The sequence below is a fragment of the Falco naumanni genome, chromosome 5, assembly GCF_017639655.2.
Source record: "Falco naumanni isolate bFalNau1 chromosome 5, bFalNau1.pat, whole genome shotgun sequence".
In the NCBI taxonomy this organism is placed as follows: Eukaryota; Metazoa; Chordata; class Aves; order Falconiformes; family Falconidae; genus Falco; species Falco naumanni.
The window spans coordinates 25,015,560-25,029,416 of record NC_054058.1 but is presented as its reverse complement, the minus strand read 5'-3'; the positions used below and the strand labels follow the sequence as shown (position 1 = coordinate 25,029,416).

Genomic DNA, 13,857 nt, shown 5'->3' with positions numbered 1-13,857 from the left:
CTACTCAGAAAGGCAGGGAGCTGGGAAAGGCTTGAGTCTCTCTGTCTCTCTCTATCTCAGATTCAGCTACTGTCGTTTTGCTGAAATGTACAACCTCAATTATCTGAAACCTTGCTGTCTGGTTCCCCTCTCCTTTTTGCTGGTGGGGACAAGGGCATGACCTCCGAGGTCTGTTCATTATCATGAGAATTCACGGACGCCTCCACTCCTAGAGTTGATTTGCGTTCCCTGTGCCGTTTGGATAATCAAAGTTGCACTGCATTTGGGAACGCTGGCCCTGCCGCCTTTGACGTGATGGAAAGGACAGGGGCACTTAGGCCTAGATGGGGGCAATGGAGCTACTGGGGGGGCTGTGCAGGCAGGGGCTGTGCCTTTGCTGTTTTTTTGAGGGAGGGAGGGTTTGATGCATGTGAGGCCAACTGGTGGTGGGGGTTCAGGGCAGCCAGTAGCAGCAGATGGGAAAAGTCTTGTAACATTTAATGCTTCTTTGGCTGTTTCTAAACTAGGTGTCAATTCACAACAGGCTTCAAACGTACCAGCACAACTCCGCCCTGGGGCCCGAGAGTGGAATGCAGCCCAGCACACGTCTTAACATGCCACGGGAGCGGCTGGAGACAGCACTGGTGCCCTCGCACCCCGCCTCAGCGGGGACACTTGTACAGTGCCAGCAGATTGTCAAAGTCATTGTCTTGGACAAGCCGTGCCTCGCTCGAATGGAGCCGGCCCTCAACCAGACTCTGACACGCTACGTCACCTCTGATTCCTGCACCTCCACCCCCTGGCGTGGTGTGGGCAGTGGGCTCCCCGGGACCCCCATGAAGCTGGTCCATCAGCCTCCCCTCCCACCTCCACCACCTCCCTACAACCACCCCCACCAGTATTGCCCCCCTAGCTCCCTGCTTCAGAGGCGCAGGTACTCCAGTGGCTCACGCAGCCTTGTGTAGCCACACCACCAGCACCAAAACAGCACAGACTTCCCTGCTTCCCTTGCCCACCGCCTCCCGGGGACCCTTTCGGCCTACAGAGATCTAGTTTGTGATTTATTTTTTAGTAAAAGAAGAAGAAAAGAAAAAAAAAGCCGACTGACCTAACTCTTACCCTGTCTCCCTTCAAGATGATGCTAATTGTGAGGAGCCATCTATAGAAACTGCCAACCTACATGCTCACACGTCCTCACACCCTGCCAGCCCAGCTGGCCTCCTGTGCTCGTGCTGTCCCCATGTAGCACTTTGCTGCCCTGAGAGGCTTGATGACCTGCTGCTTTCTAGGCACTGTGTCTTCCGTTTGCTACTCCTCAGCCTCCTTCCCTGCCTTGCATTTACCTGGCCATAGGTTTGTACTCACCCCAAAACTTTGCCAGCCTCGGAGAGAAATGGACTCACCTGTGCCAAGGACTCGCCTTGGGGCACTCCCGGGGGTGGAGCTCCCCCTGCCACCACTGCTGCCACTTGCTAAGCTGGAGCTGACAACTTGTACCACTTGCCGTGCTTTCTCCTTGTTGCTCTTCAAATATTATCTGCTTGCAGCAGCCGGTTCCAAGCAAAGGAGTGCACGGGTGAAAGAGAGCTTGAGAGGAGGAGAGACTGTCTTGAGCTGCAGTACAACGCAAAGATGGCCTCACTCTGAACACCAAAACTCTTTCTGTTGTTATATTGGAGCATTGTACCAGAGACCTCTGCTGAGACCTAGCAGACCTCATCACATGTAAATACACCTGTATGGTAGCGTATGTACGGCGCATGCTTACTAAAGGAAACACCAAGTAGTTCTGAGGGAGCAGAAGGGAGGGATTAAGCCCAGGGATCTTCCTGGAATGGATAAATACTTTTCCAAAGAGACGGCACCAAGAGGTGCCCTCCCACCTCAACACATACACACACACACAAAGATTGTCTTCTCTAGCATAAAACAGACCCACCTCTGCTTTCCTCCTTCTAGCTAGTTTTGTGTTTCCTGCTCACCTGCTTTCTTATATTCTGAAAGCAAAGCCAAATGTTAGGTTCACCTTCTCAGGTGGATGTTCCCTTCACTTGGGCACCTCCTCCTGTGTTAGAGGGAGGGGGCTTTTTGGAGACCATCCAGGGAGGTCCCATCTGTATCTCTTGCCTGGCTATGCTCTTGCTTCCATCAGCCCTTCCTGAGGGAAAGCAGCCCAGATAACCAGATTCCAAGGCTGCTTCTGCTCTCTCCCTCCCTATCCCAGCTTCAAAGTGAGGGGAGGGGAAGATCCTGAGATAGAGATGACAGCTCCTCTGCCTTATTGGGGACATTGATATGGAGGAAGACTGCATTAAAAATGGGCTATGGAGGTATTTTTAGAAAAAAAAAGTATCTCTTCAAGCAGTAGGGAGGAGAAGGTATTAATTAGCTTAAAGGCTTTGGTCTCACTCTGTCCCCCTTCAAGGCTTGAGAAGATCAACATTAGGATTTTAGAATAGGACAGAATGCCTTTTAGGGCCTTTATTTTTTTATTTTTTTTTATTTTAAGAGGAAAAGAAATAAATGCTTTTCCTTCCCATGCAAGGCTGAGACATGAGCACTGGGTGCTGATGACACAGCTGTTGGGTGAGGAGTGTCAGGAGTAGCTGGCAGTGGTGGGGACGTGCAAAATGTCAGGGAAAGGGGGACAATGAAGATGGATGGAGGAAACTCTTCTTTTACTTCGCAGGGTAAAAGCCACACAGCAGTTTCCCTAGGGATTGCACCAGTATGCTCATCTCTGGGGCTATTGCCAATGACAGCCCCCCCAGTGCATCAGGGACTGGCTCCCCTCAGTGCTCTTTGGATGTCTGCTGGCTCTGCTGAAATGTTCCAGTGGAAGAGTTCACTTATTTAACCTGGGCATAAGCCCAGCTGGGGTTAGGGAAGCAGACAGGGGCTGGGGTGAAGGGTCTGCTGTGCTTGGCCAGCCCTCCAGAGCTGGAACCTGCTCAGTTCCAGGTCCCCTTAATTCTGAGCCTGACCCACATACCCAGGTATGCCAACAGGTCTGTCCAAGTTATTTGCTTAGATGGAGCAGGGCGCTAGGCTGCCACTTCTACACACAACAGCAAATGTACTGACCAGGAGCCAACAGGCACAGCCTCAGGGAGGACTGCAGAAGCAGAAGACAGGAAAGATTGTAAGAAAACCCTGATAGAAGCCCAGTCTCCCTTCACACCAGAGAAGCTTTCTTCTAGCCAGCCCCTCAGGACAGTGAGGATGCTCCACATCTCAAAGCTAGGCACAGGGAGAGGTCCTTAACCCCAGCCAGGGCTCAGCCCCACACCCTCCAGCCAGCTGTGAGGCACAGCTGGCCCGATCTGCTGCTGGCTTCCTCTAGGGTGACACCCCACTGCCTTATGGCAGCTGGGATCTCATCCGACCTGCCCATAGCTTCCTGGGAAAGCCCAAGTGTGCCATCTGCCATTGTCCGGCCAACTGTCCAGTCAACGTAGTGTGTGGCCGTTATTTTATTTTTCCTGGCTGCTGCAGTGAAAGGGGTGGCACCCAGCAAGCAGTGGCACTGCCCTCCCTTCTCAGTGGTTGCTTCACTGTCTGAGTGGCAGTACTTGTTTGTTTTCTCCTGGAGTGCAGTGAGCTACTGAAGGTCTCTCTGTGTGTTAAAATAAATAAATTAGATTTTACTTGACATTTAACACAAACTGACATCAACAAAAGTCTAAGGTACTTGATGAAATAATTTTTTAGATAAAATATTTATGACAAATCTATGAAGTTCCTACAAGAGAGGTTTGCTGCTTTAATAATTGATTGAGAGAGCTACAAGAATTTAAAGAAGAAATAAGGAAGCTTCCATGAGACTTCCCTTCACGCTGGATGAAGGGCGGAAGCAAATTAGCTGAAGTGCTGAGGTACCTGAGGCACAGCAGTCTCTCATGGCAAGTTGGCTCCATTTCCCTGCCCTTGCAAAGGCTAATGCTGGCCTTGAGTTTTGGGCAAGAGAAGCAAACGTAGATAATCTTGCTCTCTTCTAGCCTGCTAGTTACAGCATCTTCTGTTGTGTTTAGCTGGAGAGACACCAAACGTCTCTATTCCAGGTTGTCATGGAGCAGGTTGCTCCAAATTCTACTGTCTAACTGAGCCCTTCGGACTTCACTTCAAAATATGGATATTTTTTTTTCTCCTTTGAAGGTTGGTCTCGAAGGATGACAAGCACTTTAAAGCATGTCTGCACCTCATCTGATCTATTGTATTGTCTGCTCCCACAGCTCTCCCACACGCAAGCAAGACACACAGACTCAGTGTAGCTGTAGAACGGTGAACAGACACCCTTGCGCGCAGAGTGATTGTTGACAGGGTGCAGGCTAAAAGGAGCATGTCAGTGACAATGTAATGAAGGACAAAATGTGTACCGCAGATCACTTGGAGGGATCTGCCCAAAGGAAAAGCACCAGCTCTTGACAGCAGTGATTCTGAAGATAAACCTAGCACAATCTTTCAGGTGGGGGAATCAGGCAGGAAGCTGCTGCAGAGATTAGATCGATCCAAATGAACCAGTGGCTTTTTGCTGCCGAATTCATATCCTTCTATATTGAAAAAGGAGGAGAGGCAGAGAGAAAAGAGAAATCCAGTTAAAAGTATTCTGCAGTGAGTGTCGGGTAGCCAGTGGCCAAACAAGAAGGTGGCTTTGCTGGATGGTAGAAGAGAACAAGGTGTTACTGAGGTCTACAGAGCTGTGTTACACAAACTGTCAGGCTCTGTCCTTGTTCTCTCTTGCTCATGCTGGTGCAGGTCCAGTGAAATTAATCTGTTTACACCAGTAGCAAAGGGATGGAAAACATGCGACAGGAGAATCAAGCTTTGTGCAAACAGTTTGGGTTTAATGCAGTGTTTGCTGGCTGCTGTAGTACTTTTAATGCCATAGTCTGGACCACCGTGGTAGCAACACTTAGTGCTTTCTGCAAGACCTTCAAAGCATCCCACTGTTCACGTTTTTTCTCCTCCCTGTAACTGAAAGGTGTAGGTATGGTCCACAACCAGAATTTCATCAATACTCAAACTTCTTCATAAAAAGGTACCACCAGATTTGGAAGTATTTCAGGGCCTCTGAGCTTGTAAGAATTTTGAATTTTGTTACGTGTTTTTCAGAAGGCTCAGCCTGCAACTATCTGCACATATTTGTGAGGTTTCCAAAACAAATCTGAGCCCTAAATCAAGGAAGCTGCTGCTTGACAGAGCCTCTGCTTTGAAATGCAAGTTGCTGAGCAGAGTCCCCTGTCTCCCCCTCCACCAGCTGCCTCACTGTGCTATGTAGGCTCCAGGGACTGCCGGCAGTGTTTTGTGAGCTAGAGCTGTCCTTGTCCTTTCACAGCCATGCCTGGGACAGCAGCTTTGAAGTCACTCAGCTCTTCAACACTAGTCACAACCCCATCTGAATGTGTCTTTTTAAAAAACTAACAACAGAAGCGTTACATGTGTGTAGGCTTTTGAAAGCACCTGTCTGTCTGTACCTGTTTCCTGCTGTAAATACCATGAAGAAAAGCTGCCTTTGGGAACAGCGCTGTGGTCACACCTAGCAAAGAGTCCAAATGGCTAATATTTTGTAACAAAATAACAAAAAATAGATCAGAGGTATTTTATCTGTTCAATTAATAGAGTTTTAGAAATTATATTGAGATATGTCACTTGCGCGCTAATGTTTTCTTTGCCTCAGACACTCCCCCCCCCCCCACACACACACACACCCCCCGTGTCCCTGGGCTCCAGTGACATGTGCAGGCACACGGGTGACACACCAAGGGGGTGCTCCCAGGGAGTGCTGAGTCTCAGGGGCAGCCCGCTGTGGCTACTGCTGATTTTTCATCAAATGCAGCAGAAGCTAGCTCAGTGCTCAGGCTCTCTGAGGATCAGATCCAGAGGAAACCAGGAAGAAATAATCTTGTCCGAGAGATGGCAACTCAATGTGAAATTCACCCCTGTAGTGAGGCAGAGAGGAAAACGGTGAGGGGGGGAAGGCAAAGCCCTTCTGCGCTGCAGCTCCTTCCTTTCCATGTTTCTGGCATGCAGCAGAGCCAGCCCCAAGCCCTCTGCTCATGTCTGTGTAGCTCTACACCTCTGTGGGAGGAGGCTTGCACACCCATGCAAAGCGCATGCTGCTGTGTGTGCACGCTGTGACAAGGAGAGCAACTTCACAAGCCGCATGTGCCAGTGTGTGTGTTGGACGCCAGCTGGCCACAGAGAAACTCATGCACCCGGAGACATCAGCACATACTGTGTGTTAATGCACACACCGTCTGCCAACGTGTAGGATTATATGGCAGATAACATGTAGGCACCTCTACTATCCACAGAGCTGAACACACCGTACAAAAATATCAGGCGTATGCAGCTGTGCTCTGCCTGAGCAGGACAGCTGTGCTGGCTGCAGTTACCATCACAGCACATCTCACAAGCTACGTAGGCTCAGGCTTGGTTAACATTTGGATGGGAGACATGTAAGGAAAATGACATTTCCCATGCAAATCAGATAAACATGCATATTTACACAAAACATAACCCCAAGGTTAATGAAACTGACCTTTGTGAAGTTCTGCGCAGGGATGAGAGAGATCATCAGAGGCAAACACGTGCACACAAAGCAAACTCTCCTCTGCAGTGGATGGGGGAAGGCAACCTACATTTTTGCAGTTGAGTCAAATAGATGCTGGATTCAGATTGCACCTGCTAAAAAAACCCTGTCTATAGGTTGCACATTCCTTGCTGGCTTCAAAGAATCTCTTAAATCCCCAAGCCCATGGTGAAACACTTGGGAGGACAGAAATCCCTCTGAGACAAGGAGTTTCCCAGGGGTGCAGAGGCTTCCATTTATGTTTTTGTGTGCCACGGATATATTATAAATCAGCCCATCCCAAACAGTCGTTTTCTAAGTTGTTTTGAAACAGGAGATTATTGGAGAAGTTTCTGCCTGATGTTTAGATCGCACACCTGGCTGTAAAGATGAAAGCAATAAAAACAGATTGTCTATATGTGAAATACTCCTAACGTGCTCCGATGTGCAGATACTATTATTAATCAGAAGATGGCATGTCCCTTTGGGACAGATACTATATAGCATATATAGGTAGTGCTGCTACAAAGAGATTACAGTCCAAAAAGCACGTTACCACAATTGTCACATTGCATCTGTACACCGTTAAATCTATACAGTGTACATAATATGCAATAACATATATATAGCGTGTTCAGAGCTGATCAAAATACACTGCTCTTTTCCACAGAGAATTTTGAGATGCAGCTTTTCTCTGTAACTTTTAAGACGGACTTTAAATTAAGCACATCCCTCAAGTGCTTTGCTGCGAGTGGGTTCTACCTACCCCCATCAAGCAAGATGCAGAAGACTTGCCACCGAACTCGGCACTACGCAGCCTGCTGCCTTCCTGCTTTGCAGATGTTGTCCCTGGGGTCAAGTACCCATCCCAAAGCCAACATGGAGTGGAGCCCTCAGGGAGCAATGTAGTGGCAGGAAGGTTCCCGCAAACCCGAGGCTGCCGTGCCACAGTCCCTTATCAGGGACAGCGAGGGGACAGTGCCTGCCATGTCATTGCTGTGTGCAGGACACGATGGGCCCCTTTCCACTACATCTGGGGTACTCTGGAAGGATTGTGCTGGTGTCTTGGGGGTCCCTGGGGTGCAGGTGATCGCAGAGTCAGGCTCCACTATTCCCCACAAATTCAGATTTTCCATCATCAGCTGCTGGGGTAGAGGTGCCCCTCTGTAAAGTCACTGCTCGGATCCTGAGTCCAGCAACCTGGCATCATGCACATACTCCTGCCTGACCTGAGAAAGGTGGCTGAAATTAAGCGCATACCTCAAGGATGAGGACAGATGGTGAGTAGGGTGGTGGGATTTAACCATTTAGGAGCTCTGCCACACTTGGCTGGTCTTGGAGCATCTTTCCTACAGCTAATGAGTGTAACTGAGGTTAAAAGCTGGCTGAGAAGTTGTGTTTTCTGCCTTAATCAATACAAACCACAAGCCGGGATTGTTCTCCAGCATGTAGGGTAGGCTCTTAATTTATGCAACACCCATGCTCCAGCTGTGGGGTCTGACAGTGTGGCATAGTCATTAGTGACTTCTTGAAAACAAGAATCCTGTCTTCTTAAGCCTTCCTCCTCATGAAGAGTAGGGTGTCCCAAACAATATGAAGTTAGTTTAAAAAAAACCCAAAACAACAGGTAATAGAAGGGGAGAAGGAAGGATCTTCCTCTACAGAACTGTAGGGCCAAGAATTGTAGCAGAAAAAATGGTTTAAGTGAAATATACCCATCCTGATATTCCATGTACACCTTCCTATTTCCTCACATTATGGAAGTTTTGACTTTTAAGTACATTTCAATTCTTCATCTCCAATGTTTAGAAGTCTCATGCTGACTACTCGTAGACTTGCTGCAATGTTAGCAACATGACAAATGGCCCCTCTCCTCCTCTTGCCCAGCTGCACACTCAGGATTTCCTTGAGCTGGTGGCCCATCTTTGCTACTCACAAATTTCCTAATACTAAATCAGATGCAACAGAGCAGCTTCCTCCCACACCCTGCTGCAAACTGGTGTCCACCCGCAGGTCACTAAAGTCACCCATGTCCTCCCAATTGCCACCCCATGCCATTTGCATGGCTGGCTGAGAAAGAGCTGGGTCAGCCCAGGGTGACGTACTGAAAGGCAACGGCTTTGCAGGGCTCCGTGCTGGCAGCAGCCCTGGGTGTCCCCTGGGTGTCCTGACGCTCCTCTGCAGGATGTGCAACTGCATGGTGCAGGGATGCTCGCCCCTCCCGTGGCCACCATCTCGCTGCTGGTACACCCCCACCACAGCTGTCCCCGCGCCCTCCTTCCTCCTGCCGCTGCCTGTGGTGGGGGAAGCGCTTCCCCCTTCCTCCCCTTACCACCTGTTTGAAATGAGCTATTCATTATATTTCATAAAAAACTTGGAGCAAAGTGTTCGGGCAGCATAGGAGGACAACACGTTCCCTGTAGGAAAAACACAAAGCCAAATATTCTGAGCAGAGATCTCTGTGCTGCCCCCCGCCAGGCCCGAAACAGCTAAGCCCGGCGCAGGCAGGCAGGCAGGGCACAGCGTGGGGGGCTGCCAGCCGGGCTGTGACAGCAGTTAGCTGGGCACCAGCCCTCCAGGGATGCTACAAGTGGAGCTTTTTCCCCACCAGGAGAAGTGCCTTGGCAGGAGGAATAGGTGTAACCTGGGACAGCTGGTGTTACGACTGTTGTAACTACCCGAGTGAAAGGCAAGAAAAGCTGCCAAAACCCTCTTCACCTTCCTAGGGAGGGAGAAGTGAAGGTAAGGGAAAACAAAACAGCGAGCGGTGCCACAGCCCTGCTGTGCAGGGAGCCCAGACCCGCACTAACCCTCTCACTGGGGTAGACATCACCAGACAGCTCCGTGCTAATCGTACTAAGTGTCTGGGACACTTGGCTTTGAAAACCTTTTAGAACCAAGTACACAGAAAGGCTGCTAAAAACAGGGAAAATAGTCTCTGCAGTAAGCCTGGTCATACCAGGCAGGGCCTGGTGCCGGTGTCTCCACTGAGGCATTGCCACAAAGCAGCTGGTGCCCCAAGCCTCCCCCTGTTTCCCTGGTCTTCACTGTCATGCAAAGGGAAGCTTTCCCCTTGCTCCTGGAGCAGGTCCAGAAGGTTCTGGGTCCTTGTATATCCCCTGCAGAGCCTGGGACACAGCAACAGTGTGGGGAAATCCCAGCTTTAGCTTTCTAAAGCAAAACCTGGCACATCCATCAGGCACACAAGGGCAGGGGGGCGCAGCGAGCCCTCCCAGTGCCTACAAGCTGGCTGCACGAACCGCTCACCCCGCTCAGCTCTCCAGCGCTTGAGAGCTGCTTCTGCTCCAGAAAGAACAAGATCTCAGACATTGCAGCCTGCTGAGCTTTTGTCTCAGACTTCAAATGGGGTTTTCAAGTACAATGGCCCAGGCAGATCAGCAGTCAACAGTCAGCATCAGCGGATGTCATACATGGCTCCATGGTGCATCTAAGGCAGCCCCACTCACTGGCCAGGCAATCCCTGCCAGCGTTAGCTCTCCCTGTCTTCACAGTCACAGCCTGTGACCCTCCACCTACAGAAGGAGTTGCCTCCCCTGCACCCAGAGGGCCACAGCAAAGCCATGCAGCCCACGGCAGTGTAAGCTGGAGCACAGGTCAGTCTCTGCAAGCCAGATTTCAGCTGGCACCATTGGGCTGCGTGCTGGCTTCAGCACTTACATCGACTTTCTGTGCACTTAGGATCTGCCCTTAGGACCCAGCATTTGACACAGCCCTTTTCAGCTCCTCATGGGGACTGGTTCCCTGTCACATCTTTTTGTAGGGAGGCAGAGCATTGCTCAGTAAGTTCAGTAAGCACCACATGAACTCGGGCAGAATTATTGTCCCTTTCTGAAGGGAAAGAAAAAAATGCACCCACTGGGATCTGATCTCAGCCTTCACCCTCAGCTCACATCTTCCAGCATCCCCGGTGAAAAGGGCAACCCATCCAGCATCTCAGGACACGCAGCCAGGAAAAAATGTGCAAGAGAAAAGCAGAAGCCCCTATTAAATAGCTTGTTCAAAGATAAAACCCTGACCATCTGTCAACTTGCCCTAGAAGAGGCACTGCTATAATAATTAGCAGAGGGAAGGGCGGCAGAGATGCCAGTGAAAACAACAGCAGTTTGCTAACAATTCACACAGGTCTGCCATGAGCGCAGCAGGAGAATGGAGCTGGGGGAAAAAATGAAAAAGAGGAAAGATCATGGTGCTTCACTTGGGCAGATGCTGCTGGTGGTATGGGGCAAAAAAGCCTCCTGGGGACTGCAGGATGCTTTGGCTGGTGCCGTTTGGCACTCGGTATCCTAGGAGCAGATGCTGCCATGGGAGACAGGCAGCAGCCAATCCTTCTCAGATCCCGAGGCTTTGCCTTGCAGAGGAGTTGCCACACCTGGAGGGTTGTCCTGGGATCTGTGGTGCTGCCGGGGAGGGGGGCAGCCCCCACAGGGCTGTGTACATGTGGCAGCCCACCAGACAGTGGCTGGATGCTGCCAGGGGGACCAGGATGGTGCGTACCTCTCACCATGGCTGTGTGGCCCACCCAGAAAGCTCCCATTTAAACAGCCATGGCTAATACAGACTCACTCTCCATCCCCAAAGAAACAGCCCCCCCTTTGATTTCAAAGCTCAAAGCATCTGGGAACCCCTGAAAATCCATCAGTGCAGGCTGACAGTAGCACCTGCCCAGTGCGCAGTTGACACACTCCGCAGTGCCAAGGCAGGTACTCAGACATGGGACCCCCCTGTACCATGGGCCCAGGGTACCCAGACCCCCTGCACACATACCCTCTCCCCACTGAAGCGTTGCCCCACGCAGCTGCTCCTGGAGCCCGGCAGGCACCACTGAGCCTCGGCTGCTGCTGCCCAAGCACCCGTGCTGGCTGGAGTTGTGACAGCTGCTCTGTCACCCACCTCCCCTAGGAGCATCATGCTGAAGTTCCCCTCACAGAGCTGAAAAGCCGCTTTAAAATAAGAATCTTTGATTATAATTCCTAATCCCTTCATTTGCAGTAAGTGCAGAGAGAGGACAGGGATGCTGACTCTCCTTCTCTCCCTCCTACAGGACCAAACACTTCAAAAACTGATTCAAGCGTTTGTACCATGGGCTGGGCAGGCAGCGACCTGGAGCTGGGACATCGTGGCACCATCGGGAGGGCAGGGAGAGGCAGAGGGGGATGTTGTCCACCTCCAACCAAAAGCGTGCATCCCACTCCATCTCACATCCTTCTCCCCACCGAGGACTTATTTTTAAAGGCACGTCATTCAGCTCTGGCACATGTCAGAGGGGATGCGCAGAAGAGGAGGTGGCAGGCGACCAGGCTCAGCCATGCAGACAAGGGCAAGCTGCGACCAAAAGGCACATGGACTCCCTGGGGATGGGCAGAGAGCGGGACAAGGGGCCAGCGCTGCCTGCGTGCTCAGACACAAGGTGTGGGTGAGCCCGTATCCCCCCATTGTCCCACAGGGCCAGCCCAGGGGCTGATGTACCTCCAAGAATATGTATGGGACTTTGGAGCCATTGAGCGGGCAGGAAGCGGTGCTCTTTAGGTTGATGGCAAGGGCTGAGTTTACACTGTAGAACCTCGTACCTGGACAAATATGGGACAGGTTTTATCTGGAGCTGGGTCACAGCGTCAGCACTAAACTCGCAGGTGCTTTTCGTTGCGGGGGTATTTGGGTTTCCCCAAACAGCATGATGCAACACAAACCAGCCAAGAGCCTTCTCAGAGCGACACAGCCTCCAAAGGGAGAAAAAAATCCAGGTGGGCAGCCGTGCCCTGCTCTGCCAGCACCCCCTGGGGTTGCAGGAGATGCAGTGCCCGGGCAGGAGTGCCCCTGGGCAGGTTACCTGCCCCATGCTCTGGCTATGGGGCCCTCTGAGGCCAGTTCCCCCCCCAGCTATCATTACACCAGTGACTCGGGTGAGTCCCTTCCTGCTGGGTTGGGTTTCCTCATCTGGAAGCAGAACACCTGGACCCCCCCCCAGGGTCCCCTGGAGAAGGGTTCTGTGGTGCATGAGTACGACCAAGATGAAACCCCTCCATAGCTGCTCTGCACAGGGCTGCAGATGAGGGTTGAGGGCTGCTGGCCCCCACAGGCTGTGGTGGGGACACATGCCACCCCGCAAGAGACTGTGGCTGGTCCCTGGGGCCCCGATGGAGGCTGGTGTCATTTCCTTGGCAGCGCAGCAGCATCATGCCGGGCTGTCGGGAGGCATCTCCATCAGCGTCACGGCTGTCAGGTATCAGCATGGGGAGCACTAACCTCTCCTGAGCATCTCCAGACACAGGCACTTCCTGGCTGACGGCATTGTGAGGATGATGGATGCACGCTTGGCAGGAGCCCCGAACTGCCCTTGGCAGCGCTGCCTCAGACAGCATGGTGGTGTGGACACTGAGAGGCCACCCCATCCCTTGCCACCCCCTGGCTGTCTGCCCCAGGGCCAGGACCCAGGTATCCCCCATGTCCCTGTGGCTCAAAACCCTTTATCCAGCAGTTAACAGTCACGCATGGGTCCCAGCCCCTTGGGATGTGCCAGGGCAAGCACTAAAGCCAGGGAAAATGCCACACAGCATCACAGGCAACCCTCCTGCTGCACGCCACTGGGGCATGGGAGGGGACATGCAGGGACCTATGCTGAACAGGACACCTAACACTGGAGGGAGAGACACCAGCCCCAGGGGTTGCTCCTGATGGGGTGAACAAACCCTGAGGGCCAGGGTGGTAATGTCACTGCTGCCGTGCAGCTCTGAGGAGGTCCAATGCCTGCCTGGACCTCTGACCACAAGCACCACTTTAACATACTATTAAAGATGCAGAAAGGGAGGAAAGCTGCTAAAATGCTTGGAGTGTACAGTGCTTTGACTTTTGCTTTCACAGCATCTTTGTTCCCCTCCATTGAGGCTATGGAGGGCTGTCAGTAGGGGAGAGGAAAACGCTTGACATCCCCATTAGGTGTCAACAAAAGAGCACTGGCTTCCCATACCAGGCAGAAGCACTGCTAGCAGAGCCGGTGGGAAGCTCTGAGGAAGAAAGGAGACACAGACCCTGCACAGGGGTGACTGGGTGAGCAGGAACGTGTCAGCACCTGAGCCTCTGTGCAGAGCCTGCCCCACCACTTGCTGCCAGCCTGCCTGCCTCAGCACCCCCACCCCCCCCACCCCCCCCAGCAGCAGGCACACCTTTGCAGTGATTTGGAGCTGACAGGCCACTGGTGCTGAGCAGGGCTGAGGAGGGAAAAGCTGCCACGAGCAGGCAAGCCTCTCCCCAAAGGGGGAAGGTGAGACAGGTGAGCAAGAGGATGCAAA

General features: G+C 51.9%; 1 protein-coding gene across 5 annotated transcripts in view; it reads left to right on the top strand.

Moving 5' to 3' along the window:
• Positions 1-6,968, top strand: part of IQSEC3 (IQ motif and Sec7 domain ArfGEF 3) — a 106,878-nt gene extending 99,910 nt beyond the window's left edge. For 2 of the 5 annotated variants that reach the window (XM_040595922.1, XM_040595920.1), the window contains one exon: positions 507-6,968. In XM_040595922.1, coding sequence (XP_040451856.1) covers positions 507-944 — 438 coding nt within the window. In that variant the 3' untranslated portion in view covers positions 945-6,968. The remainder of the gene's footprint in view (positions 1-506) is intronic. The other 3 variants (XM_040595925.1, XM_040595924.1, XM_040595923.1) reach the window with 3 other exon arrangements.
• The last annotated feature ends 6,889 nt before the right edge of the window (positions 6,969-13,857 follow it).